The sequence below is a fragment of the Schistocerca nitens genome, chromosome 9, assembly GCF_023898315.1.
Source record: "Schistocerca nitens isolate TAMUIC-IGC-003100 chromosome 9, iqSchNite1.1, whole genome shotgun sequence".
NCBI lineage: Eukaryota > Metazoa > Arthropoda > Insecta > Orthoptera > Acrididae > Schistocerca > Schistocerca nitens.
The window spans coordinates 470,522,786-470,550,384 of record NC_064622.1 but is presented as its reverse complement, the minus strand read 5'-3'; the positions used below and the strand labels follow the sequence as shown (position 1 = coordinate 470,550,384).

General features: G+C 39.5%; 1 protein-coding gene across 1 annotated transcript in view; it reads right to left on the bottom strand.

The window, feature by feature from the left end:
* The window catches only part of LOC126203392 (lysocardiolipin acyltransferase 1-like), a 113,688-nt gene that overhangs the window by 13,354 nt on the left and 72,735 nt on the right, over positions 1–27,599 (bottom strand). Inside the window, exons 4-5 of the mRNA XM_049937698.1 lie at positions 26,475–26,625; positions 25,630–25,747 (exon numbers count right to left, since the gene is read on the bottom strand). Of these exons, the coding sequence (XP_049793655.1) occupies positions 25,630–25,747; positions 26,475–26,625 (269 nt within the window). The remainder of the gene's footprint in view (positions 1–25,629; positions 25,748–26,474; positions 26,626–27,599) is intronic.

Below are 27,599 nucleotides of genomic sequence, written 5' to 3'. Positions count from 1 at the left end.
GTACAAATAATCACTGCTTTTTAAGATGGCCATCTCTATAATGGGCTGCCACAAATCTTTATTACTTTAATCTACATCTACATCTACATCCATACTCCGCAAGCCACCTGACAGAGTGTGGCGGAGGGTACCTTGAGTACCTCTATCGGTTCTCCCTTCTATTGCAGTCTCGTACTGTTCGTGGAAAGAAGGATTGTCGATATGCCTCTCTGTGGGCTTTAATCTCTCTGATTTTATCCTCATGGTCTCTTCGCGAGATATACGTAGGAGGGAGCAATATACTGCTTGACTCCTCAGTGAAGGTATGTTCTCGAAACTTCAACAAAAGCCCGTACCGAGCTACTAAGCATCTCTCCTGCAGAGTCTTCCACTGGAGTTTATCTATCATCTCCGTAACGTTTTCGCAATTACTAAATGATCCTGTAACAAGGCGTGCTGCTCTCTGTTGGATCTTCTCTATCTCTTCTATAAACCCTATCTGGTACAGATCCCACACTGCTGAGCAGTATTCAAGCAGTGGGCAAACAAGCGTACTGTAACCTACTTCCTTTGTTTTCGGATTGCATTTCCTTAGGATTCTTCCAATGAACCTCAGTCTGGCATCTGCTTTACCGATGATCAACTTTATATGATCATTCCATTTTATATCACTCTTAATGCCTACTCCAAGATAATTTATGGAATTAACTGCTTCCAGTTGCTGACCTGCTATTTTGTAGCTAAATGATATGGGATCTTTCTTTCTATGTATTCGCAGCACATTACACTTGTCTACATTGAGATTCAATTGCCATTCCCTGCACCATGCGTCAATTCGCTGCAGATCCTCCTGCATTTCAGTACAATTTTCCATTGTTACAACCTCTCGATATACCGCAGCATCATCCGCAAAAAGCCTCAGTGAACTTCTGATATCATCCACAAGGTCATTTATGTATATTGTGAATAGCAACGATCCTACGACACTCCCCTGCAGCACACCTGAAATCACTGTTACTTTGGAAGACTTCTCTCCATTGAGAATGACATGCTGCATTCTGTTATCTAGGAACTCTTCAATCCAATCACACAATTGGTCTGATAGTCCATATGTTCTTACTTTGTTCATTAAATGACTGTGGGGAACTGTATGAACGCCTTGCAGAAGTCAAGAAACACGGCATCTACCTGGGAACCTGTGTCTATGACCCTCTGAGTCTCGTGGACGAATAGCGTGAGCTGGGTTTCACATGATAGACCTACGGTACACTGCTGCAAGAAGGGGGCAAGTTCATTCGCGTACTCTGTGTAAAATCGAACGTATCCCATCAGGTCCAGTGGCCTTTCCTCTTTTGAGCGATTTTATTTGTTTCTCTATCCCTCTGTCATCTATTTCGATATCTAGCATTTTGTCATCTGTGCGACAATCTAGAGAAGGAACTACAGTGCAGTCTTCCTCTGTGAAACAGCTTTGGAAAAAAGACATTGAATGAAATTCACTAATCTGTACTAAGTGCATAGTCTGAGGTTGTGGTATGACCTGATGTCAAGCGTAAACATTACTCCTCAAGATGTGCATGACAACATTTTCTGCCTTCTTTCTCACCCAGAATATTCCTGAACTGAGGGACTGCTTTGTCAGCAACAAGCTGTAGATTTTGTGCTTATTACTCCCTGTTTACAAAGACTGTTTTAACCAGTATTGTCTGACAAGTTTTATTTACTGTAATTTTACAATGATTATCAATAATAAGTCTCACATTAGAACACAAATATTCTTTTAATGTGATTTCATAAAAGAGTAGAGCTAATTGCTGTTAGAAAGAAACAAAAAAAAAAAAAAAAAAAAAAAAAAAAAAAAAAAAAAAATTAGTTACTTCAGATTTTTTGAACCAGGAAAATTTAAATTGTTTTAATTTCATATTTTGAATAGTATAAAGAGACTGACATATTCATTTGCAGTTATGTTTACTATGCTTTCCTGTATTTTACACTTTCCTTTATTTTACTCGTTTCTAGGCCAGTCCACTTAAAGGTTTTACTGTATCTGTAACTGCAAATTAGCTTAGTGCTTTTGTCCTCAATCTCTGGGTATTCTCTCAGGAATTTATCTTCCTATTCATTCACAAAAGTTTGGTCACTATGCTTGGCTGGTTGCTGCCCACAGCGACACCTGCACTTTGTTGATAAAGCCTGTTATCAGAACTTAAGTAAATCTACATTTACACAGATACTCTGCAACCCACCAGATGGTGCAGGTGGAGTGTACCATGTACCACACTACTAGTCATTTCCTTTCCCGTTTCACCCACAAATAGAGCAAGGGAAAAACGACTGTCTATATGCCTCCATATGAGCCCTAATTCTTTATATCTTATCTTTGCGGTCTTTACACACAATGTATGTTGGTGGCAGTAGAATCGTTTGGCAGTCAGCTTCAAATGCTGGCTCTCTAAATCTTCTCAATAGTGTTTCTGAAAAGAATGTCACTTTCCCTGCAGGGATTCCAATTTGAGCATTTGAGTTCCCAAAGCAGCTCTGTAGCACTTAGGTTGTTTGAACCTACCAGTAAGAAATCTAGCAGCCTGCCTCTGAATTGCTTCGATGTCTTCCTTCAATCCGTCCTGGTACAAATCCCAAACACTCGAGCGGCACTCAAGAATAGGTCACACCAGCAACCTATATGTAGTTTCCATTACAAGTGAACCACTCTCATATTGCTTTGCAACATTACTCCCAGATATTCAAACTACTTGCCTGTGTTAAGTAGGGCAAAAGCAATACTGTGTCTGAACATTGCAGGCTTGATCTTCCTACTCATCTACATTAACCTACATTTTTCCAGATTTAGGGCTAGCTGCGATTCATCATATCAACTGGAATTTTTGTCTAAGTTGTCTTGTATCTTCCTATAGTTACTCAACTTTGACACCTTACCGTACACCACGGCATCGTCAACAAACAACTGCAGATTGCTGCCCACCCTGCCTGCCAAATCATTTATGTATGCAGAGAACAACAGGGGTCCTACTATCACACTCCCCTGGGGCACTCCTGACGATATCCTTGTGTCTGATGAATAACTGCTATTTAGCACAATATACTGGGTTCTATTACTTAAGAAGTTTCTGAGGCACTCATATCTGTGAACTTATTCCATATGCTCGTACCTTCATTAACAGCCTGCAATGAGGCACCGTGTCAAATGCTTTCTGGAAACCTAGAGATATGCGATCTGCCTGTTGCCCTTCATCCATAGTTCAGAGTACATCATGTGAGAAAAGGGCAAGCTGAGTTTTGCAAGACTGATGCTTTCTAAAACCATGCTGATTCATGGAAATAAGCTTCTCAGGCCCAAGAAATTTTACTATATTTGAACTGAGAGTATGTTCAAGGATCCTGCAGCAAACAGACGTTAGGGACATTGGTCTGTAATTTTATGGGCCCATTCTTTTAACTTTCTTATAAACTGGAGTCACCTGTGCCTTTTTCCAGTCACTTCAGACTTTGTGCTGGTCGAGAGATTCAAAGCAAATGCAAGCTAGGTAAGGAGCTAATGCCATAATGAACTGGAATCCCATTAGAACATGGTAATTTATTTACTTTCAAATCATTCAGTTATTTCTCTATGCCAGGGATGGTTAGTACTGTCATCCATACAGGAGTCTGTCAGATGGTCAAATGACAGGATGTTTGTACGTTTCTCCTGTGTGAATGATTTCTTGAATGTGAAACTTAAAACTTTGGCTTTCTTTTTGCTATCTTCAACTGCCATACCAGACTGGTCAACTTTACATAAGGCCAGAATTTCCTCAGTATCTCTGCCAGATCTCTTCATAATGTGTGACAGTGGCAGTTGTTGCATGCTTTGCACATAGATCTTTTCACAAACACTGGAATCTCTACTAACCATCGCTTGTCATCATTTGTGCATTCACTTTTGAACCAAGAGTGCAACAGCCTCTGCTTCCTCAGTATCTTCTGAATTCCAGTATTAAACCGCGGTGGGCCTTCTCCATCCTTTATCCACTTACTAGGCAAATAAACTCTCCAGACCATGACTTACAGTCTGCTTAAACTTTGCTCATAATTCCTCTACATTCATCTTACTGCAACAAGGTGATAGTAATAACTGCTTATTTACTCTATCTAACAAACTCTCTTCTAACCGCCTTGACTGATTTATTAACTTTCAAAGTCATAGTTACTATAATGACATCATGATTGTTAGTCTCCGTTTCTATACTCACTCACATTGTCGATAAGGTCCGGTCTATTTTTAGCTACAAGGTCTAAGATATTTTCATTGCTTGTGAGCTGCCAAGCTAGCTGCTCAAGACAACTTTCATAAAACATGTTCAAAACTATTTTGCATGACTGTCTGCCTGTAACCCCCATGAAGAATCCATAGAATCTCACTCTATACTCGCCAGGTTAAAGTCACCTCCAACTAGTATTGAAGGGTCTGGGTATTTACGCACTGTTGACCATAGACTTTCTTTGAATGACTCTAGAACTGTCATTGCAGAATCAGGTGGCTGTTAAAAACATCCAACAACTAACATGGTTTCTGTTACACCTCTTATATGCAACCACATAAGTTCACTATCACGTTTAACCTCGAAGTCACTAGAGATGTAAATTCAACTACATACCTAGGAATTACACTTAGGAACAACTTCAATTAGAAGGAATGCATAGAAAATGTTGTTGGGGAAGGCTCACCAAAGACTGCATTTTATTGGCAGGACACTTAGAAAATGTAACAGATCTACTAAAAAGACTGCCTACACTATGCTTGCCCATCCTCTTCTAGAATACTGCTGTAAAATGTAACAGATCTACTAAAAAGACTGCCTACACTATGCTTGCCCATCCTCTTCTAGAATACTGCTGGGTGGTGAGGGATCCTTGCCAGATAGGACTGACTGACAGAATACATTGAGAAAGTTCAAAGAAGGGCAGCATGTTTTGTATTATCATGAAACAGGAGGGAGAGTCTCACTGAAATGACACAGGATTTGGGGTGAACATCATTAAAACAGCATATTCTTGACCTACATAGAGAGAAACGATCACCATGATAAAATATGGGAAATCAGAGCTCGCGCCGAAAGATATAGCTGCTCATTTTTTCCGCGTGCCGTACGAGATTGGAATAATAGAGAATTATTGTGAAGGTGGTTCGATGAACCCTCTGCCAGGCACTTAAATGTGATTTGCAGACTATCCATATAGATGTAGATGTAAAGACTATATGTTTTTCAACTGCAAAGAACACTCCCCCTACTATGACCTGTAATCTGTCTATTTGATAAACGTTCCACAATTTCCAAAATATCTCAGAGCTTTCCACTTTGGGCTTCAGCCAACTCTCGACCCCCAAAGAATATTGTGAGCTTGAAAACCTTTCTGGAGAGCAGTAAATCCAGAAACTTTGTTAAGAATACTTTGACAGTTTACTGATAAAATTGTGACAGAGGAAGTGTCTTTATTCTGAACAATGTTTGACTTCCCTTGCTGCATAACAACTGGCAAGTGTTCATCAGAGCACCTCAAACTAGTTCCTAGTCTAAAATACTCTCATGTGCACTCCACAAGTACTCTGATACCCTGCTAGCTGCTTCCTTTGTGTAGTTCACCCCTGACCTATCAAGAGGTGTCCTACAAAACCCTACACAATAATGCAGCCAAGACTATCACAGAGTCGATGAAGCCTTTGGTTTAGACCATCCAGTTGGCTCCAAACTAAAAGACTACGATCAACTCTGGGAACAATGATGCAAATTGCGAGCACTGCTGACATCCCACGCACAAGGCCAGCATTCTTCAACACCTTCGCAAGGCCAGCAGTCTCCAACACCTCCGCCAGCAGCTGTACAAACTGAGCACCACCTCAGAACCCAAGCGGAAGGCATCATTGGTGCCATCATGTGACATAAAATGCAGACGACTGCACTCTGCATGCTCGATAGCCGCAGGCAGGGCCGCCTCCACATCTCAGATGAGGCCTCCCAGCAGACATTGCTCCTTGAATGAGATTTTCACTCTGCAGTGGAATGTGCACTGATTCTGGAAACATCCCTCAGACCCTGGTTAAGCCGTGTCCCCGCAATATCCTTTCTTCCAGGAGTGCTAGTTCCGCAATGTTCGCAGAAAGGGTTCTGTGAAGTTTGGAAGGTAGGAGACAATGTTCTGGCAGAATTGAAGCTGTGAGGATGGGTTGTGAGTTGTGAGTCGTGTTTGGGTAGCTCAGTTGGAAGAGCACTTGTCCGTTAAAGGCAAAGGTCCTAAGTTCGAATCTTGGTCGGGCACACAGTTGTAATCTGCCAGGAAGTTTAGGTGCATAATTGTTTGTGGAATATGTTAATGAAACTGAAAATTTAACTGGTAAAAATATTATGAAATTGAGATGTGACAATGGGGCGCAATATTTAAATTCAGATTATCAATTTAGAAAACAGAAACAAGTAATTTTAAATGCATTTCATCCCTATGGACATGAATTAAATGGTACAGCTGAAAGATACAACAGGTCGATTATGGATATGTCAAGTTGCTTGTTAGCTGAAGCAAGAGTAGATATCAGATTTTGCCCTGAAGTACTTTGTATGACTGCGTACTTGAAAAACAGAACTTTGGCTAATACCATTGAAAAGAAAACGCTTTATGAGATATTGCTTGGGATAAAAATATATAAAATTGTATGGAAGTGGTGATTTTGTACATATACCAGAACCACTGGTAAAGTCAAAGTGGGATTCAAAGCAGGCTTGGGAATTTTAATGGGTTATAGTGAGGTTGGATACAGAGTATTGATTAACAGTAAAGTTATCATTGTATCATTGCCAGACATGTTGATATTGTGAAAGAGGACATCAGGATTAATGACTAAAGGACTCTCATTGAGAGATATTAGTGCAAAATCACAGACTGTGAATATGTAAATGAGCAAATGGAAGAAAAGGGTACTAAGGGAATTCAAGCCTGCCAGGCTAGCCGTGCGATCTAATGCACTGCTTCCCGAGCGGGAAGGTGTGCCCGTCCCTGGCACGAATCCGCCTAGCGGATTAGTGTTGAGGCCAGGTATGCCGGCCAGCCTGTGGATGGTTTTTAAGGCAGTTTTCCATCTGCCTTTGTGAATGCAGGCTGCTTCCATTTATTCCACTTCAGTTACACTATGTCGGCAATTGCTGTGCAAACACTGCCTCCACCTACATGTACACCATAATTACTCTACCACGCAACATTGGGGTTACACGCATCTGGAACAAGACATTCCCGGTGGTGCCCACTGGGGGCCAAACCACACAATAACCCTGGGTTTGCTGTGGGGCAGCAGTGGGATGAGTTGACTGCTGTAGCCTGTTGTGGGGTTTGTGTACCACTGAGGGCTACGGCAGGGACAATGCCTCTCTATCATTTCTAGGTTCCTAGTTCAAAACATACATACATACACACACACAAGGGGGTTCAAGGTGGTCCAGAAAACTCTGAGGAGCCAATGACTCAAAAGTTTGGAAACAAACAGTGAATAAGAAAATTGAATGTTTTAAATACAAGTAAAACTTGGGAACTAGTAATGAACTGAGTGAATCTAAATATCCTTGACATAAAGTGAGTTTTTACAAGGAAATTGGGTAACATTTATGAATCAAATTTAGTTGTAAGAGGATTCCAACAAAAAGAAACTGAGCATAGCAATTATTCACTAGTTGATACGATGCAAAACAGTGAAACTTTTTTTTGTATTTTTGTGATACTGTTGTCAAATGGGCTTAATTAAATGGATGTACAGACTGCATATCTAAATGGTAAAGTTTTCTCAGAAACTTGTGTAAAGCAACCACCAGGAAACGAGGATGAAATAGGAACATTTAGTACCTTATTTAAGGCATTATATTGTGTGAGAGTAAGTCTTAGAGCAAAGTATTATTGTTTGGATAAATATGACTACTGACTTTATGATATGATAATTGCAAATTATGTGATCTATATAATTGTATTTGTTTATGATTTGTTAACTTATGGTAAAAGTACAGGGAGAAAACAAGAAATCAAGGATTTAACATCCAAGTGATTTCAATTGAAATATTTAGTTCAAGTAAAGAATTATTTTGGGGTAAGTACTGACTATAATTATGCAAAGAGTGTAATGACTCTTAGGAAAGATAGAATCTCTAGTTAATAAATATCAGATTGGACATTCAATTGTACAGTACACTAATATATGTTAATTTGAAATTAGCAGTTACGGCATAAATTATATGAGTGGATTTCAAAATGTTACAATGATGTTCACTTTAAGTACACTTTGTGAGTACTGAAGTATTTGTATCAAACCTATTGTTTGCATCAGACTATGCAACTAAATTATCTGGACATATAATCCTTTGGAAATCTAAGAAAAAAGATTGTGTGACAAAACCTACTTTTGCCAAATATGTAGCATTGTCCCAAGCTGTCACTGAGGTTAAGTTACCCTAAGGTGACAAAAGTCATGGGATACCTTCTAATATCATGGCAGACCACCTTTTGCCCAGCATAGTACAGTAACTCGACATGGCACGGACTCAACAAGCTATTGGAAGTTCACTGCGATAATATTGAGTCGTGCTGCCTCTGAAGCCATCCATAATTTCGAAAGCATTGCTAATGCAGGATTTTATGCACAAAATGGCTTTTCAATTATGTGCTATAAATGTTTGATAGAATTCATGTTGGGTGGTCTGGGTGGACAATCATTCATTCAAACTGTGGAGAATGTTCTTCAAATCAATTGCAAACAATTATGGCATTGTCGTCCATACAAATTCCATGTTGTTTGAGAACATGAAGTCCATGAATGCCTGCAAATTGTCTCCAAGTAGCCAAACGTAACCATTTCCAATCAATTATCAGTTCTGTTTGACCAGAGACTTAATCCACTCCATGTAAACACAGTCCACACAATTACTGAGCCATCACAAGCTTGCACACTGCCTTTTGACAACTTGAGTCTATAGCTTCAAGGGTCTGCAACATGCTCAGACCTTACCATCAGCTCTTACTACTGGAAAACAGGACTCATCTGACCAGGACATTGTGTCAAGTCATCTATGGTCCATCCAATATGGTCAAGAGCCCAGGACAGGCAGTGCAGGCAATGTTGTGCTTTTAGCAAAGGGACTCATGTTGGTCATCTCTTGCCATAGCTCCTTAATAACAAATGCCACACTGTCCTAATGGCTTTGTTTGTCATACTTCCAATATTGATTTCCGTGGTTATTTCACACATGGCTGCTTGCCTGTTAGCACTGACAATTCTATGCAAATGTAGCTGCTCTCTATCACTAAGGGAAGGCTGATGGCCACTGCATAGTCTGTGGTGATAGGTAGAGCCTGAAACTTTGTATTCTTGGCACAATCTTTACACTGTGGTCTCAGAATACTGAATTCCCTAATGATTTCAAAATTGGAATGCCCCATGCATCTAACTCAACTACCATTCTGCAAACAAAGTCTTAATTCCCATTGTGTGCCAATAACCACACTGCAAACCTTTTTACATGAATGACCTGAGTACAAATGACAGCTCTGCCAGTGTACTTCTCTTTTATACTTGTGTACGCAATACTATTGCTGTCTGTACACGTGCACATCGCTACCCTACGACTTTTGCTACCTCAGTGTAATTTTAGATGAATACTTTTGAGGCAAAGTCTGATGAGTCTGTTAAAGTATATGTAGACAATTTGGGGGCAGACAGTATTGTTAGATATGGTAACTTTACATAACATTTAAAGTATCTAGAAGAACACTACCAGTTTGTGAATGAATGTTATATGAATGGAATCATCAACAAATGTCAAACAGATGCAGAAAACAATAGCAAGGATAAATCTTAAAATTTGAAGAACTGGTGAATGTACTTTGGTTGTGATACAAATGTAGCAGTGCATGTTGGAGTGTGGTACATTTATATTGTTGGTATCAACAGTGTCAAGAGGGCTCTCAACAATGTACACAGGTATGTACAACAGTCAATTCTGTGCCATGAATGTGTTCATTGTGTGAAGAAAATGTGCACTGAGGGGTGACCTTGAAATTCAGTTAGCAATGTGAAATACAAAGTTGTATAATTAATTTTTGTTTGTTTGTTTGTTTGCAGATACATATCTCCCTCCAGTTGTGGCAGACACTGAAGCACCCAAACAGCAGTACCACAGCACACTGTTGTAGGAGTCAAACCAGAATAGCACAGCCCATCAATAATGTGAAATATTGCGCAGTAATTTACTTTCTGCCTTTGAAGAGAAATTACGCCCGAATAATCCATTTTGACACAGTGGCAGTGTATAGCGATAGTGCATGGTTGTATGAACAGTGGTTAGGGGGCACAATCATATAAATATCAGTTGTAAAGAATGAAATGTCGAACTATATCTCTGTGAAACTGCGGGAATCACAAGATTTTGAGTCCTTGTTGCTCAAAGGCTGGCCTGCCACAGTTGAGGCAGTCAGTCCTGGATCAGTTTTCAATAACTCACACAACATTTCCAACACATAAAGCTTACTGGATGCTGGGTCTTACAAGCAACTGTACCCATTTGAAAAGCTTTATGAACCAAGGCAGCAGTGGAAATGTTGCTACCGCGTCAGGCCAACCTGGGTGACTTCTTTAGCTGCATAACCACCGTGGATGAATGTTGGGTGTATCAGATATCAGTATGACTCTGACAGAAAGAAGCAAAGCAAGCAACGGAAACATGTGGACTCACCACCACTGGAAAAGGTAAAGACCCAGCCAGTATAGGATGATGCAGAGGGTTTTGTGGAGCCGCCATGGTGTGCTATTAACAAATTACAGCCATAAATGGCAAAGTATTAGGTAGGTGCATAAGTTCATAAGATTTTTGTTTTGCATGCTGGTATTCTCATTGCTGCAGTTTTATTTATCGATTGTCATTTTTTTATTTGCAGTTCACCGTTGCTATTTGAGTTTACATATTGTCATTTGGAGATAGTGAAAAGAGCTGTGGATAGTAGAAAATGGAGTGCAGTGAGGAGAAATGGGAAGGTTTCTGACATATTCTTCTGTTGGAGTTCTAATATAGAGCTGACAGCAGGCGGAGGCAGACAAAAACATTTACACCATGTACCGGGATAATGGCACTGGACAAAGCACTGCAAGAAAATTGTTTCCTCGTTTTAAGGAGGATTGTTTTGACATTAGTAACTCTCCACATTCAGGAAGACCTTTGGGGTTTGATGAAGATCATTTAAATGCATTAGTCCACAATGATTCATGTCAGTATACTAGAGAACTTGCAGATGTGATGCAATATGGTCATTCCACCATCATGTGACATTTGCAAGCAGTGGTGAAGGTTCAAAAATTGGGTGTATGTGTACCGCCTGCTCTAACAAAAATCAGCCGGTAGCCACATATGCATTTCTGCTTGCATGCCATCAGTTGGCTCACGAACAGTATCAACCATTCCTATCCTGTATCAAAATCGGCGATGAGAAATGCTGTCTCTATCTTACAACAAGAAAAAGAAAGAATAGTTGAGGCAAAACAAAGAAGGAACACCCCATAGAAAGACCTGCATGCATCCGTAAAAGATAATGCTTGGATCCAGTGAAACAGCGATGGTGTGGTGTACTACTGATTGCTTCCCCGAGGTGTAACCATCACTGATGATGTTTATTGTCAACAACTGAGATGTCTTACAGATGCAACACAAGATGGATAACCAGTAAGACAGCATAAAGTGATGCTATTCCACGATGATGCCCACCCACATTTTGCTAGACTATCAAAAACACTATGCAGGAGTTGTCTTGGAGAAGTCATTCTACACCCTCCTTATTTAACTGATCTCACACCTTAAGTTTTCACCTTTTCCACTCTTCACCAGATCAACCTGCAAGGAACATTCTTTACGGATGAAAATGTGTACCAAACATGGCTCTACAAGTTCTTCACCTTGAAATCATGTGATTTCTACAGTCACAGAATCGAAAAGTTACCCCAGTGCTGACAGACTGTTGTAAACAGTGGAGGAAAATATATTATTGATGACTAAAGTCTCTGTTATGTGTATCTGTTGTGTTTATTAAACTTATGGAAAAATGCTATGAACTTATGCAGCAACCCACTAACAGAGGAACATCCAGTTGATATCTCCATATGAAGTAACTGGAGGCTGTGGTTCAGGAAGCTGTCAGGGGTGTTGCTGCTCCACATAATTCTGCATGGGATAGTCACACATGCTGCTCCTTTGGGCTGCCAAATTTTACCTCCCACATCATATTCTCCTGACATACTTGCTCCTCTTTCCTCAGATGAACAATACATTGTGTAGCCTGGATGATCAAGGTGGGGCGTTGCTGAATGCCCAGAGTGCAAAATTTTGCACCATGTAAGACATCATCAGGAAACTGTGTTGCAGTGAAAGGTGAATATACACCAAATGACTGACACTTGCAACAAATATCATGGCAACAGCTTGACTTGTTTGAGGGGACAATTAAAGCTTTATTACTGTCTCTCCTGTGGGTCTTTCCTCCTCTGGACTATAATATACCCTTTGCATTTCTTTATCTAAAATTATATTGATGTTAACAGCTTTTACATTTCTGTTGCTTTATAAAGCAATGGGCATAATAATTTGCAAAAGAAATTAATTTAGAAGTGTATCAAAGAGTGTATATGACAATTATGAAACTCAAATGAAGAAATTCCCTTTGTTCACTTACAGAGGAAAATTCAATAGACTTGATTTTTATTCTTCTTCTTCCGCTGATTAGGATTTGCCCTGTTCTATACATGTATGTACTGAATCATCTGTTATCCCTTTCCTTGGGTGGTCATCCAGGCAGTCATTTCTGATGCGGGCAGTCCCTGTTTACAAATTGTAATGAGTCTTCTGGGGTCCATCCATTCTATACAGTCCCTCCAATTTCGTTTCTTTGTCGTCATCCATTCATTTATAGCCTGCATTCCATACTATTCTCTCAGTGATACATTTGTTCTCTTATCCAACATGATTACTACTTAGATCTGCTTCAGTACCTTCATTTGCACTACCGTTAACTTTTGTTGTATCTTTTTTGTTTCCACTATAGTTTCTGCTGATTGATAAAGATAAATAAAAGGTCTGTAAAAGTATTCAATACAGGATTCAGTGACTGTAAAGCTTTAACAGTAACCAACACCACTGAAGGACAAGAAAGCAACAACATACTTAAGGTCAAACAAAAACCACTTTAATTCATTACTGTACAATGAAGATTGGTTTGATATCTATGAAACACATAGTCTGGATACAAAATTCAACATATTTCTAGAAAAACTGATACAGCATTTAGATACAATCTTCCGACTAATGATGTAAGATGCAGTGTCTGGATTACTAAAGGAAAGAACTTCTTGCCAGAAAAAAAAAAACAACTGCACTAAATCTGCAATGAAAATAGTGTCACGGCAGATTTGCATACTCACCACACAACACGCACAAAAATTTTAACAGAAGGTCATAAAACAGGCAAAATAATGCACAATGATAGGTATATAAAAATACTACAAGTAAAGTAAAAGCTGTATGGAACATAATAAAAAGGGGAACAGGCAAAAGTAAGAAAACCAATGAGAATACTGTCTTGTTACGTGACAGTAAAAAGATTTCAGAGCCAAGTGAAACAGCAAATATATGCAACAGCTACTTCACTAGAATAGCCGAAAATGTAATAAAAACTGATTTTGTTATTAACCAGCAGGCAGCAGAAAACAAAATCAATGACTACACTTTATAATGTTTGTGAATCATGTTAGTAGGAATGAAACAATCAAGCCTGTTAAAGATCTAAAAAAAAAAAAACATACTTAGCAGGAACTGATGGCGTATCGAGCAGAATCTTACAGCTCTCCCTCCAAAATATTACTGACCCCCTCACACATATATGTAATTGCTCATTAGAGATAGGCGTCTTTCCTGATCAGCTGAAAATGTCCTAAGTTATTCCAACATTCAAAGCTGGTGACAAAGGCAAAGAGCCCCATTACAGTTACATCCTGTTTTTCAAAAGTATTGAAGAAAATAATGTACAATAAGTTAATGAAGTTGGTAAACAAAAATGGACTATCAGCCAGTTCTCAACATGGTTTCTAAAGTAAGAAATCAACTGAGATGGCAATGTATAACTACTGTTTTAAAGGGCATTAATGGAAAACAGCAGACAGGAAGTATGTTTATAGACTTAACTAAAGCTTTCTATATGATAAACCAGAGAACACTTCTAAACAAGCTTGAATACTATGGCAATAGGGGATTAGCAAAGGAATGGATTAGTTCTATTCTCAGAGACAATAAGCAAAAAGTGTGCATTAGACATATAGATGGAAAGTCACAAATAGTCTCAGAATACACCATAATAATGGCCAATCAACTTTGGGGTACCTCAAGGGTCAGTAATGGGACCTTTTCTGTTCCTGGTATGTATATCAATGATCTGGATGTGCATGCTGAACCAAACAAAGTGATGACACAACAATACTATAGTTCAATTCTTTTATCTTGGCGGCTCGCACATGCCCGCCCAGACGCAGGAGATTGCTGCGTTGCCAGTTGCACATGACGCACGCGCCAATAGAAGCAGCGCCATAGTATAGCATAGTTCGCAAGCTTATGTTTAGGGGGGAGTGCGCAGTTCATGAAGTAAAGCCACCACGGTCGCATTAACCCTTTCGCTGCTACAAAGACGTGCTCCCTGCATTCCGCGCTGTGCGCGATTTTGTCACTGCACTGCTCGCCTGTGCAGACACATCGTGTTCCAACTGCTTTGACACACTTATCATCCGATTCCACAAAAAGTATTTGGCCGAAAAATTAGATTTTTACACATCTTCTTGACTGATACCTTCCCCCCATAAATGACTTAATTTTGTTTCCATGTTCAACGCAGTTATTATGCAGCATTAAATATAGTAAACCATTGCAATAAATTTTGAAGATTTTGCAGAGGTAAAAGTCCATAGAGTATACTTTCCGTATGGTCGATTTTAGTTGCCACAATGTTGAGAATGAAATGTGGACAAGATACCTAAATTTCATATAAAATTTACTGTATAACAATATCTCATTAAAGTACCACATAGGTGTCGTATGTAATATTGAGAAATATTCCGTCTTTCGCGAATGTAACAAAAGTTTTATTTACACTGAGCACGTTTGGCTTTATTTTAAAGCACTTCAATCAATCAAAAGGAAGTAGACAAAATACATTAAGCAAAACTGTGGACTTACCAAAACATTAGGACTTGAATATACCGTCTATCAGTGAAGTGCTCTGAGCTATGTCAAATATAATTTTTGTGTGTGGCACACACAAACATCATTTATTTGCTAAAACACTGATCAGCCAACACAAATGTTGAATATTGTGTTACCGCAGCACAAATCTATGAAAGGTGGCTTGGCAATGGAGGAGACAAAAAACTGTCCACTGAAGATGCTTCAAAAGAGGAATATATTTCAGTACCATTGGTAAAACTGCGACTGTGGAACAAAAAGAAGATAGAGAACATGAGTACCATTGTGTATGTGCCATACCTTTCATTGAATGAAGTGCTTTACAAAAAGCCAAACGTGTCCGGTGTAAATAAAACTTCTATTACAGTCGCGAAAGACGTAATATTTCTTAATATTACATATGACACCTATGTGGTACTTAAATTAAATGAGATATTGTTATACAGTAAATTGTATATGAAACTTAGGTATCTTGTCCACATTTCATTCTCAACATTGTGGCAACTAAAATCGACCATACGGAAAGTATATGCTATGGACTTCTACCTCTGCAAACTCTTCAAAATTTTGTGCAATGGTTTACTACATTTAATGCTGCGTAATAACTGCATTGAACATCGAAACAAAATTAAGTCATTTATGGGGGAAGGTATCAGTCAAGAAGACGTGTAAAAATCAAATTTTTGGGCCAAATACTTTTTATGAAATCGAATGATAAGTGTGTCAAAGCAGTGCAGTGATGACAAAATCGCGCACAGCGCGGAATGCGGGGAGCACGTGTCTGCAGCAGGGAAAGGGTTAATGAAGAGACAAAGCACTAAAGTTTCAAAAAATTGCATTCAAACGAATATAATTCGTGAAGCAAGGCACTTTGATATTGTTTTTAAATAATGAAAATATTAAGCTCCGCACAAGGTTTGAACTCATAACCTTTTGCGTAGATGCCCATCACCGTTACGCTAACGAAGCTCGTCTGATTGTAGTACGCCATGAGGACTCTTAACACGTCACGCAAAATACTGACAAAAATTGTTGGTATGACTATGAATTACTCACGCTTTGTTGAAGTACAATAGGAAATAAACAATTACCGCTGTTCTTTATTGCGAAAAAGCAGTTCGTGAGATTCAAACAAACACCTTTCCTTGCTATCGCCTGAATTAGGAGTCTTATTGCTTGTTTGGTTTAATTAATTAATAGAATATGAAGCAACTGGTATAAAGAATGCTTTTTCCAAACTTTCTATAAAAGAAAGTCTATCAAGACATTGCTTTTGTTCTATTACTTTATTTATGACTGAACGTTTCTAAAACTGAAGACACTCGTCCATGCTCTGCACTGCAGTCGAGATCTGGCAACGTAGTTCTCTGTTCATTGGCTGACTGTGTTTTGTGATGTCAGATGCGCAGAACGAACCTAAACTCAGCCACCAACATAAATGACGCGCACTTTAGTAAAAGCAGTAAAAAATAATGAAATCCACCATGAATAAACTTTGTTACAAATCAACTAAGTAAATTGTCGAGCAATGTGTGCTCCCTGCCGCCGTTGGATAAGCAGCTGCAGCAGCAAGTCGTATACCCCTAGCTTACTTTCCATGTTTTTGGGTACTTGCATTGTTTAATTCATAAATTTCGGGGGTATTATAGTATTTGAGAGTTGTAGCATCGCGCTTTAGTGTTTACTTCGTAGATTCTTACTTAAATTGCGTGTGAGTTTCGTATAGGTGGTGTAATTTCGAGTTTTATTACTGTAATCGTAAATTCAGGCAGATTGTTGCGCAGTCGTTAGGCATTTGTACAGGTTAGTTAATACATTCTTTGCGTGTTTCCCTTGCGTTATCTAGGCACGGACTCGTGTTTCAGTAACTGTTGTTCAACATCGATTAGAATGGACAGGGACTGTGATTGCTGTGTTCAGATGAGGGCTGAGTTGGCATCCCTTTGCTCACAGCTGCAAGCGGCGCTGACTTCGGCCCCGCAGCTTGAGGCTGTTGCCAATGGGCACCACTGTGGGGAGCCGGACTTGGGTATCGCGGGGATCTCAACCTCGTCCCGTCTGTCCCCAGATCGGTCTGCCGCTGTGGTTGCCCCGGTTGCTGCCCGCAGTGGGGCTGAGCCCTCGCCTGCGGTTGATTGGGAGGTTGTTCCAAGGCGTGGCAGGAAGCGAAAGATGTCCCCGGAGGCTGATCAGAAAGCCTCCCTGGTGCGTCTGACAAACAGGTTTCAGGCACTGTCTCTGGCTGAGCCAGTTGCAGCTGCCTGCCCTGTTTCAGAGGATGATTCTCAGCCTTCAAGGTCTGGGCAATCACAGAGGGTGGGCTTATTGGTAATTGGGAGCTCCAATGTTAGGCACATAATGGGGCCCCTTAGGGATATGGCAGCTAAGGAGGGGAAGAAATCCAGTGTGCACTCCGTGTGCATTCCAGGTGGAGTCATTCCTGATGTGGAAAGGGTCCTTCCAGATGCCATGAAGAGCACAGGGTGCAGCCAGCTGCAGGTGGTGGCACAAGTCGGCACTAATGACGTGTGTCGCTTTGGATCTGAGGAAATTCTCTCTGAATTCCAGTGGCTATCTGATTTGGTGAAGGCTGCCGGTCTTGCTTACGAGATGAAGGCAGAGCTCACCATCTGCAGCATAGCTGACAGAACCGACTGCGGACCTTTGGTGCAGAGCCGGGTGGAGGGTCTGAATCAGAGGCTCAGACGGTTTTGCAACTGTGTTGGCTGCAGATTCCTTGGCTTGCGCCATAGTGTGGTGGGGTTTCGGGTTCTGCTGAATGGGTCAGGAGTTCACTACACTCAACTGGCGGCTACACGGGTATCGGAGGCTGTGTGGCATGGACTGGGCGGTTTTTTAGGTTAGAAGGCCTCAGGAAAGTACGGGGTGGGCTGCAATCTCAAAGGGTGCATGGCAAATACAGGACGTGCTTGGATCAAGGAACAGTTGGAATTGTAGTTGTAAATTGTTGTAGTTGTGCTGGGAAAGTCCCTGAGCTTCAAGCGCTAATAGAAAGCACAGAAGCTGAAATCGTTATAGGTACAGAAAGCTGGCTAAAGCCTGAAATAAGTTCTGCAGAATTTTTTACGAAGTCTCAGACGGTGTTCAGGAAAGATAGATTAGGCAGAATTGGTGGTGGAGTGTTTGTGTCTGTCAGTAGTGGTTTATCTTGTAGTGAAGTTGAAGTAGATACTCCATGCGAATTGGTATGGGTGGAGGTTATACTTAACAGCCGAACTAAGTTAATAATTGGCTCCTTCTACCGACCCCCCGACTCCGATGATATAGTTGCTGAACAGTTCAAAGAAAATTTGAGTCTCGTAACAAATAAATAGCCCACTCATATGGTTATAGTTGGTGGTGACTTCAACCTTCCCTCGATATGTTGGCAAAAATACTTGTTCAAAACCGGTGGTAGGCAGAAAACATCTTCCGAGACTGTCCTAAATGCTTTCTCCAAAAATTATTTCGAGCAGTTAGTCCACGAACCCACGCGAATTGTAAATGGTTGCGAAAACACACTTGACCTCTTAGCCACAAACAATCCAGAGCTGATAAAGAGCATCATGACTGATACACAAGGTCATTGTAGCTAGGCTCAATACCAAATCCACCAGAAACAAACGCTAAATAATTTTATTTAAAAAAGCGGATAAAGTGTCACTAGAAGCCTTCCTAAGAGACAATCTCCATTCCTTCCGAACTGACTATGCAAATGTAGACGAGATGTGGCTCAAATTCAAAGATATAGTAGCAACAGCAATTGAGAGATTCGTACCGCATAAGTTGGTAAGAGATGGAACTGATCCCCCGTGGTGCACAAAACAGGTCCGAACACTGTTGCAGAGGCAACGGAAAAAGCATGCGAAGTTCAGAAGAACGCGAAATCCCGAAGATTGGCTAAAATTTACAGACGCGCGAAATTTGGCACGGACTTCAATGTGAGATGCCTTTAATAGGCTCCACAACGAAACATTGTCTCGAAATTTGGTAGAAAATCTGAAGAAATTCTGGTCGTATGTAAAGTACACAAGTGGGAAGACGCAGTCAATACCTTCGCTGCGCAATGCCGATGGTACTGTTACCGACGACTGTGCCACTAAAGCGGAGTTATTGAACGCAGTTTTCCGAAATTCTTTCACCAGGGAAGACGAATGGAATATTCCAGAATTTGAAACATGAACAGCTGCTAGCATGAGTTTCTTAGAAGTAGATACCTTACGGGTTGCGAAGCAACTCAAATCACTTGATATGGGCAAGTCTTCAGGTCCAGATTGTATACCAATTAGGTTCCTTTCAGATTATGCTGATACAATAGCTCCCTCATATACAACCACTCGCTCACCGATAGATCTGTACCTACAGATTGGAAAATTTCACAGGTCGCACCAGTGTTTAAGAAGGGTAGTAGAAGCGTAATCCATCGAACTACAGACCTATATCATTGACGTCGGTTTGGAGCAGGGTTTATGAGCATAGACTGTATTCAAACATTATGAATCACCTCGAAGGAAACGATCTATTGATATGTAATCAGCATGGTTTCAGAAAACATCGTTCTTGTGCAACGCAGCTAGCTCTTTATTCGCACGAAGTAATGGTCGCTATCGACAGGGGATCTCAAGTTGATTCCGTATTTCTAGATTTCCAGAAAGCTTTTGACACCGTTCCTCACAAGCGACTTCTAATCAAGCTGCGGGCCTATGGCGTATCGTCTCAGTTGTGTGACTGGATTCGTGATTTACTGTCAGGAAGGTCACAGTTCGTAGTAATAGATGGCAAATCATTGAGTAAAACTGAGGTGATATCAGGTGTTCCCCAGGGAAGCGTCCTGGGACCTCTGCTGTTCCTGATCTATATAAATGACCTGGGTTGTTCGCAGATGATGCTGTAATTTACCGTCTAGTAAGGTCATCCGAAGACCAGTATCAGTTGCAAAGCGATTTAGAAAAAATTGCTGTATGGTGTGGCAGGTGGCAGTTGACGCTAAATAACGGAAAGTGTGAGGAGATCCACATGAGTTCCAAAAGAAATCCGTTGGAATTCGATTACTCGATAAATAGTACAATTCTCAAGGCTGTCAATTCAACTAAGTACCTGGGTGTTAAAATTACGAACAACTTCAGTTGGAAAGACCACATAGATAATATTGTGGGAAAGGCGAGCCAAAGGTTGCGTTTCATTGGCAGGACACTTAGAAGATGCAACAAGTCCACTAAAGAGACAGCTGACACTACACTCGTTCGTTCTCTGTTAGAATATTGCTGCGCGGTGTGGGATCCTTACCAGGTGGGATTGACGGAGGACATCGAAAGGGTGCAAAAAAGGGCAGCTCGTTTTGTATTATCATGTAATAGGGGAGAGAGTGTGGGAGATATGATACGTCAGTTGGGATGGAAGTCATTAAAGCAAAGACATTTTTCGTCACGGCGAGATCTATTTACAAAATTTCAGTCACCAACTTTCTCTTCCGAATGCGAAAATATTTTGTTGAGCCCAACCTACATAGGTAGGAATGATCATCAAAATAAAATAAGAGAAATCAGAGCTCGAACAGAAAGGTTTAGGTGTTCGTTTTTCCCGCGCGCTGTTCGGGAGAGGAATGGTAGAGAGACAGTATGATTGTGGTTCGATGAATCCTCTGCCAAGCACTTAAATGTGAATTGTAGAGTAGTCATGTAGATGTAGATGTATCAGCTTATAATAATAAAGAGGAAACCAGTAGCACTAAATTTCCATAGCTGTCGAAACAATACATTGCATTATCCAGATATCACCATCAACTAACAACCCACTGTGAATAAAGAAATAACAAAATTTATTGGCATTTTGGATTTTAAATGACCTAAAATGGGACAAACTTTTGAACACATTAATGCCGCACTGAGTACAGGCTGGTATCTTTTAAGGGCTCTAAAAGGACACTTAAGTGAACAGACCCTAAAGCCTGCGTATTATGCATATCTGAATACATATTTAAAATATGGACTCATGTTCTATGGATATTCACCAGCACCTCTAGGGATCTTCAAAATCCAAAAACAAGGCATTAGGATTATTACAGGGAGCATATCTAGACAGTCATGTAAACTGATATTTAAAACACAAAGGGCTATCATTACTATGCATGTTTATTCTTGATGCACTAATGTATACTGAAAAATTATAACTGGAAATTATAATAATAATAGGAAAAAATGTGATTTACATAATCACAACACTAGATTAAAAGATAACTCACTTTTATTCCCAGACAATACAAGTTTGCAACAGAAAGGTACATGCTAATATGGGAATAAAACAATTCAACAAGTTGCCAAGTGATATAAAATGGATCCTAAAATAATTCTTTTGAAAGATCTGCTAGAGAATATCTGTCTTCTATTCAGTAAGCAAATAAGCAAATACTTGAACCATAACAAATGTACGGAACTGTAACTTTGTAATATACACTGAAGAGCCAAAGAAACTGGTACATCTGCCTGATGTTGCGTAGGGTCCCTGTGAGCACGCAGAAGTGCTGCAACATGACTTGGCATGCAATCGGCTAAGTAGTGCTGGAGGGAACTGACACCATGAATCCCACAGGGCTGTCCATAAATCCGTAGGAGCACGAGTGGGTGGAGATCTCTTCTGAACAGCACATTTCAATGCATCCCAGATGTTTTGGGAGCTTGCTGGACAGCAGAAGTGTTTAAACACAGAAGAGTGTTTCTGGAGCCACACTTGTGGAGGTTTGGGGTGTTGCATTGTCCTGTTAGAATTGCCCAAGTCTGTCGGAATTCAGAATGGACATGAATGGATGCGGGTGATCAGACAGGATGCTTAAGTGCATGTCACCTATCACAGTCGTGCCTAGACATATCAGAGGTCCCATATCACTCCAACTACACACATCCCACACCATTACAGAGCCTCCACCAGCTTGAACATGCAGGGTCCATGGATTCATGAGGTTGTTTCCATACCTGTACACATTCATGTGCTCGATACAATTGGAAATGAGACTCACCTGACCAGGCAACATGTTTCTAGTAATTGACAGTCCAAGGTGTAAAGCTTTGCGTCATGCAGTCATCAAAGATACATCAAAGGCCTTTGGCTCCAAAAGGCTATACTGATGATGTTTCATTGAGCAGTTCGCACACTGACACTTGTTAATGGTCCAATATTGAAATCTGCTGCAATTTGCAGAAGGGTTGCACTTCTGTTATGCTAAACGATTCTCTTCAGTCGTCTTTGCTCCTGTTCTTGCAGGAACTTTTTGTGGCTGCAGCGATGGTGGAGATTTGATGTTTTACCAGATTCCTGACACACTTGTGAAATGGTCGTATGGGAAAATCCCCATTTCATCATTACCTCGGAGATGCTGTGTCCAATCGCTTGTGCACCGACTATAACATCACATTCAGACTTGCTTAGATCTTGATAACCTACCACTGTAGCACCAGTAATTGATCTAACACCTGCACCAGACACTTGTTGCTTTATGTAAGCACTGTCGACCTCAGCAGTGTATTCTGCCTGTTTACATATCTCTATATTTGAATACCCATGCCTATACCAGTCCCTTTGGTGCTTCAGTGTATAAGACATAGATCTCTACATCTTGAAAACTGTTCTCTGTAATGACTAGAGTTAAGGACACTGTACTACATGAATTAATAAAAGACTAAATAAATAAATAAAATGAATAAATGTCATAACAGGATGCACCATTGTTTTATATATTTTTATTTTCCCATCAGTTGTCATTAATTTGTTTCACCATATGCTATTTTGCAGGCATCTGGCTACCATTACTGCCTTTGTCGCTTGGTTTTTAACTTCCATGCTTAGACCTTTATAGCTGTTGATAACAGTTCCTAGAGTGTCAAAAGCTCATCTCTTAGATAAGTTGTGTCATGTTATTGTAGAAATGGTAAAAGGAGAGAAGGCAAAAATGTAAAGGTATATCTTAGCACACAGTAGTCAGAAACCAGTGTTGAACAGCTGTTTGAATGGTGTAACATAATAGAGGATGTGAAAATATGAGAGAAAATCTTACTGGAACATAATGATGAGGGAATAAAAACACTATGAACAGTGAAAAAGAATTCAGATACTTATGGATGCAGTTTCTAAGAAGAAATTAGCAGTCTGATGATGCATTTTATTGTTTTGAAAAACAATATTTTTTTGTTTTCTTCATACATTTTCTTCACACAACCCTTTAATTTTGGTGTGTTCACTGTAGAGGTAAAATGTAAAAAAAGGTAATGTCATAAACTATTGCCCAATCTCCCTTTTAAGAATCTTTTCAAAAATCCTTGAGAAACACATGCAGAGAATAACTGCTGATCATCTTAGCTTCCACAACATCCCCAACAACAGTTGATTTGGATTTGAATCTTGTCTGTCTACTGAACAAGCAATATTTTCTTTTAACAGTAAATTTTTGGGAGCCATTCACAAAAAGTTTCTGGTATGTATCTTTTGTGGGTTCTTGAAAATCTTCAGTTGTGTAAATCATCAAATTCTTTTGAAAAAGGCAGAATATTATAGTTTAAGGTGTACTGTCAGTTCATGGCTTCAGTCATATATAAAGAACTGAAATTAGACTATAATGCTGAATGGCTCACCTGGAGACCCTGCCTCATCTGAGTGGAACACCTTAAGTTGTAGTGCTCCACAAGTCTCTTTTCTAAGTCCACTGGTGTTTTGTATTTTCTGTTAATTACCTCCCACTTTGTTTTGAACACAAAGAGCAAATTTATCCTTTTTACAGATGATGCTACAATACTCTGTGATGAATGTGCAGATATCAATCTCAAACAAGATATTAATCTAAAAAAAAAAAAAAAAAAAAAAAAAAAAAAAAAAAAAAAAAAAAAACTGCAAGCAAAGTTTTCACTGAAAGTTTGAACAGGTTCTCTTCAAATGCTCTCTTATTCATTGCTGACAGAAGCCATTATATGAGGTTCAATATCATGCACAACAAAAAAAACCTGAAGAAATTAACATTAAATGTAGAGAGCACCCAACACAGAAAGCTGAGGATACCAAATTCCTGGATACTTACTTAATATGACAGGAAAGTGGTCAACCGCAGATCTTTCATATTTTTGAAGGTCTTAGCTCAACAGTATGTGTACTGTGGGTTATTGCTTCAGTGGCTAGACAGATAACATTAAGACTTCCTGCTCTGGCTACTTTTGTTAATTAGTGTAGTATGCAATTATATTCTGGAGAAACCAACATCACTAAAAGGTGTATATGATTTGCTAAAAGAGAGAGGGTGGAGGGAGATAGATAGATAGATAGATAGATAGATAGATAGAAAGAGAGAGAGAATGTCAGACTAATGAATGTAATGAATAGTGTCCCTAATAGGCTCTCTTGCCAGAGTAGTTGAGGCTTGGTTCGAAGAATGGGGAGTCTTACCACCACGTCACAGTATACTTTTTCCTTGTTGACTTCAGTCCTACCACTAATAACATTCCTCTCTACAAAGACAATAGCAATTATCATTCCTACAATACAAGAGCCAAAAATAGTGCTAAAAAGTTTCTATCTGGCTTAAAAAGAAGCTTATTACTCCAGCATTAAGTTGTTTAATGACCTCCCACCACATACTAAATGTTATCATAAACAACTGCCCAAATTCAAATAAATTCTCAAAGAGTAACTAATAGAGAAATCTTTTTATATGGGTGATAAATTTCTGAGGCAAAATGAATATCACTGCTACACTTACAGTTGTTTCACTAACTAGTATGAATTAATTTTATGTTACAAATTCTATTTTAAACATGACTGTGATGCACCACTTGACAACAGTATAGATGATGATGTCTGCAATCTGTGTTTCATATTTTATGTTTTCGGAGCAATATGTTAATTTCAAACTATTACCATTCTTATATTATTTTGAGTACCGTCAATGACATACGAAAACTTGATTTTTGTATCCCTGTATTTATTTAGCATAAAACTACTTCCTGCCTATATCACTCATCTCTTCACAATGAAACAAAATTTTCTGTTATTTGAGTATGTGCTGTTTATTTGATATCTCATTTTCACTGTCTCTTTTATTGCCATGCAAGTTATATTTAAACTTTGTACAATGTAACACATTCTGTATCCTTGTGATTCACTTTGCTACCACTACTTGGACTGTGTGCGCAAATCATGGCATGGTGTTGAGAATAACATGTGATTTATGTGACTAATTGAAATATGTTTTTTGAAACACTCAAATGCTCTTATATGGCATTTTTGAGGAAGACATAAGGTTATTGCGAAGAACTAAGGAAGTGAAGAGTAACTACTCACTACTTCTCTATAATAAAAAAAAGACCATTCTACACACCTTTTGACATGAAAATGAACTTCATGAGGGAAATTTCCCTTCAAGAGATCTGTCTCTTGTTGTGGTACAGAACATGGGTAGCCTACAGTCATGTCATACACTGCATCCAGGTGGCCATCTGAAATGTTGCCATAAACAAACTTATTATAACCACTGCAGAAAGTTGTTCAGAAGGGACATTTGTGTGAATCAAGTGAAGGGTTTTGTAGTGATTACATATAGTCATATGAAATGACTGCAGTCATAATCCCATTGGTTTACAATAATAAGACACAAATAAGAAATAAAAATTAAGCCATATTTATTACAGCTAAAACGCCCTACTTACTACAAAAATATTTTTCAACTTACTGAGTATTCATTAATTTTATTCTATATTCTATGTTCTCTCGGAAATTCCAAGGGTTCTCTTAAATATATATGCGCAGTTCGTTCTGCCGATTAAAGATATCTAGTGTGAGGTTTTAGTTCAAACAGGCTTTTAAGGATCTCCTAACACACTTTGACTTGATAAACATGTTTGTAACTCATAATATGAACATTCATAAAGAATGGCAATATTTTTGTACCAGATGATGGTCTGAATGACCAACACCAATGTGAAACTAACATTACTCAATACCCTATTTGCTAAATGATTTATAGAATGTTTCATGTCTTCCACAATGACACTTGTCTTCTAGAAATACGAATTTCTTTGGGAATAGAATCCTCTGGCACCTCTCCCACTTTACAGCAGTGCAGAATGAGCTCCTTTATAATGTAGGACTTAGCTTATGATCTTTGTTTGGCAGATCCTTGTACATAAAATACAAAACTAGAAAATGTTAAGTCTAAGAACTCACTGTATCTCATTCGCTGGGCCAGGAATGTGAATCCAGTGGTCTTGGGATGCAGCACATACTGATAATGTGGCAGTCCGTGGCTGTCTGCATAGTTGTGACTACGCTGCCTACTACCTTCTGTGAGATCTGTGCCTTCCGGAAACAGCAGAACCTGTCCAATCAGTACAGTAATCTTTTATATGAAATATTTTCACAAATAAATATGGAAAACAGTACTGGTTACATGACAAACTCATTTGGAAACATTTCTGTCATTCCTTAGAAGGACAAAACACACACACACACACACACACACACACACACACACACACACACACACACACACACACACAGAGAGAGAGAGAGAGAGAGAGAGAGAGAGAGAGAGAGAGAGAGAGAGAGAGAGAGAGAGAGGGGGGGGGGGCAGGCTTATTTGCAATAAAGAGCTTGAAAAATAAGGTGCCTTCGCTCAGTAGTCACACATATTTAGCTAGATTGTAAAAGGTGGATGTGAAGAGAAAAGAATTAGCTTAGTTCAGCACTTACACTACTTACTGTTTATGGAATTCTTACCTGAATCCACGTCTACAGATACACAAAGTATTTATTTGGGAAAAAGTGAACTGTAAAAATATCCTGTGAAGTAGATAAACACAATTCTAGTAGAGGTCTCACTAAAGATCTTGTATCATTTACACTACCCTACTAGCACTTTTAGTTCTCTGTGGCATTTATTAGTAATAACACAAATCAGTTTAAGATCAACTACGATTTCCACAGCCATTATAAAAGACACAAAAATAAATGTCATGTGCACTTAGTCTTTGTGCCTACAGTTCTGAATAGGGCTCTGTAAACAACAGTAAAGGCAAATATGGCTGAGTCAAAAAGGTTTTTAGAACTCTCAACTGATAAGAAATTTATTGAGCTAACTTACAGAATCAGCAAATATACACTCCTGGAAATGGAAAAAAGAACACATTGACACCGGTGTGTCAGACCCACCATACTTGCTCCGGACACTGCGAGAGGGCTGTACAAGCAATGATCACACGCACGGCACAGCGGACACACCAGGAACCGCGGTGTTGGCCGTCGAATGGCGCTAGCTGCGCAGCATTTGTGCACCGCCGCCATCAGTGTCAG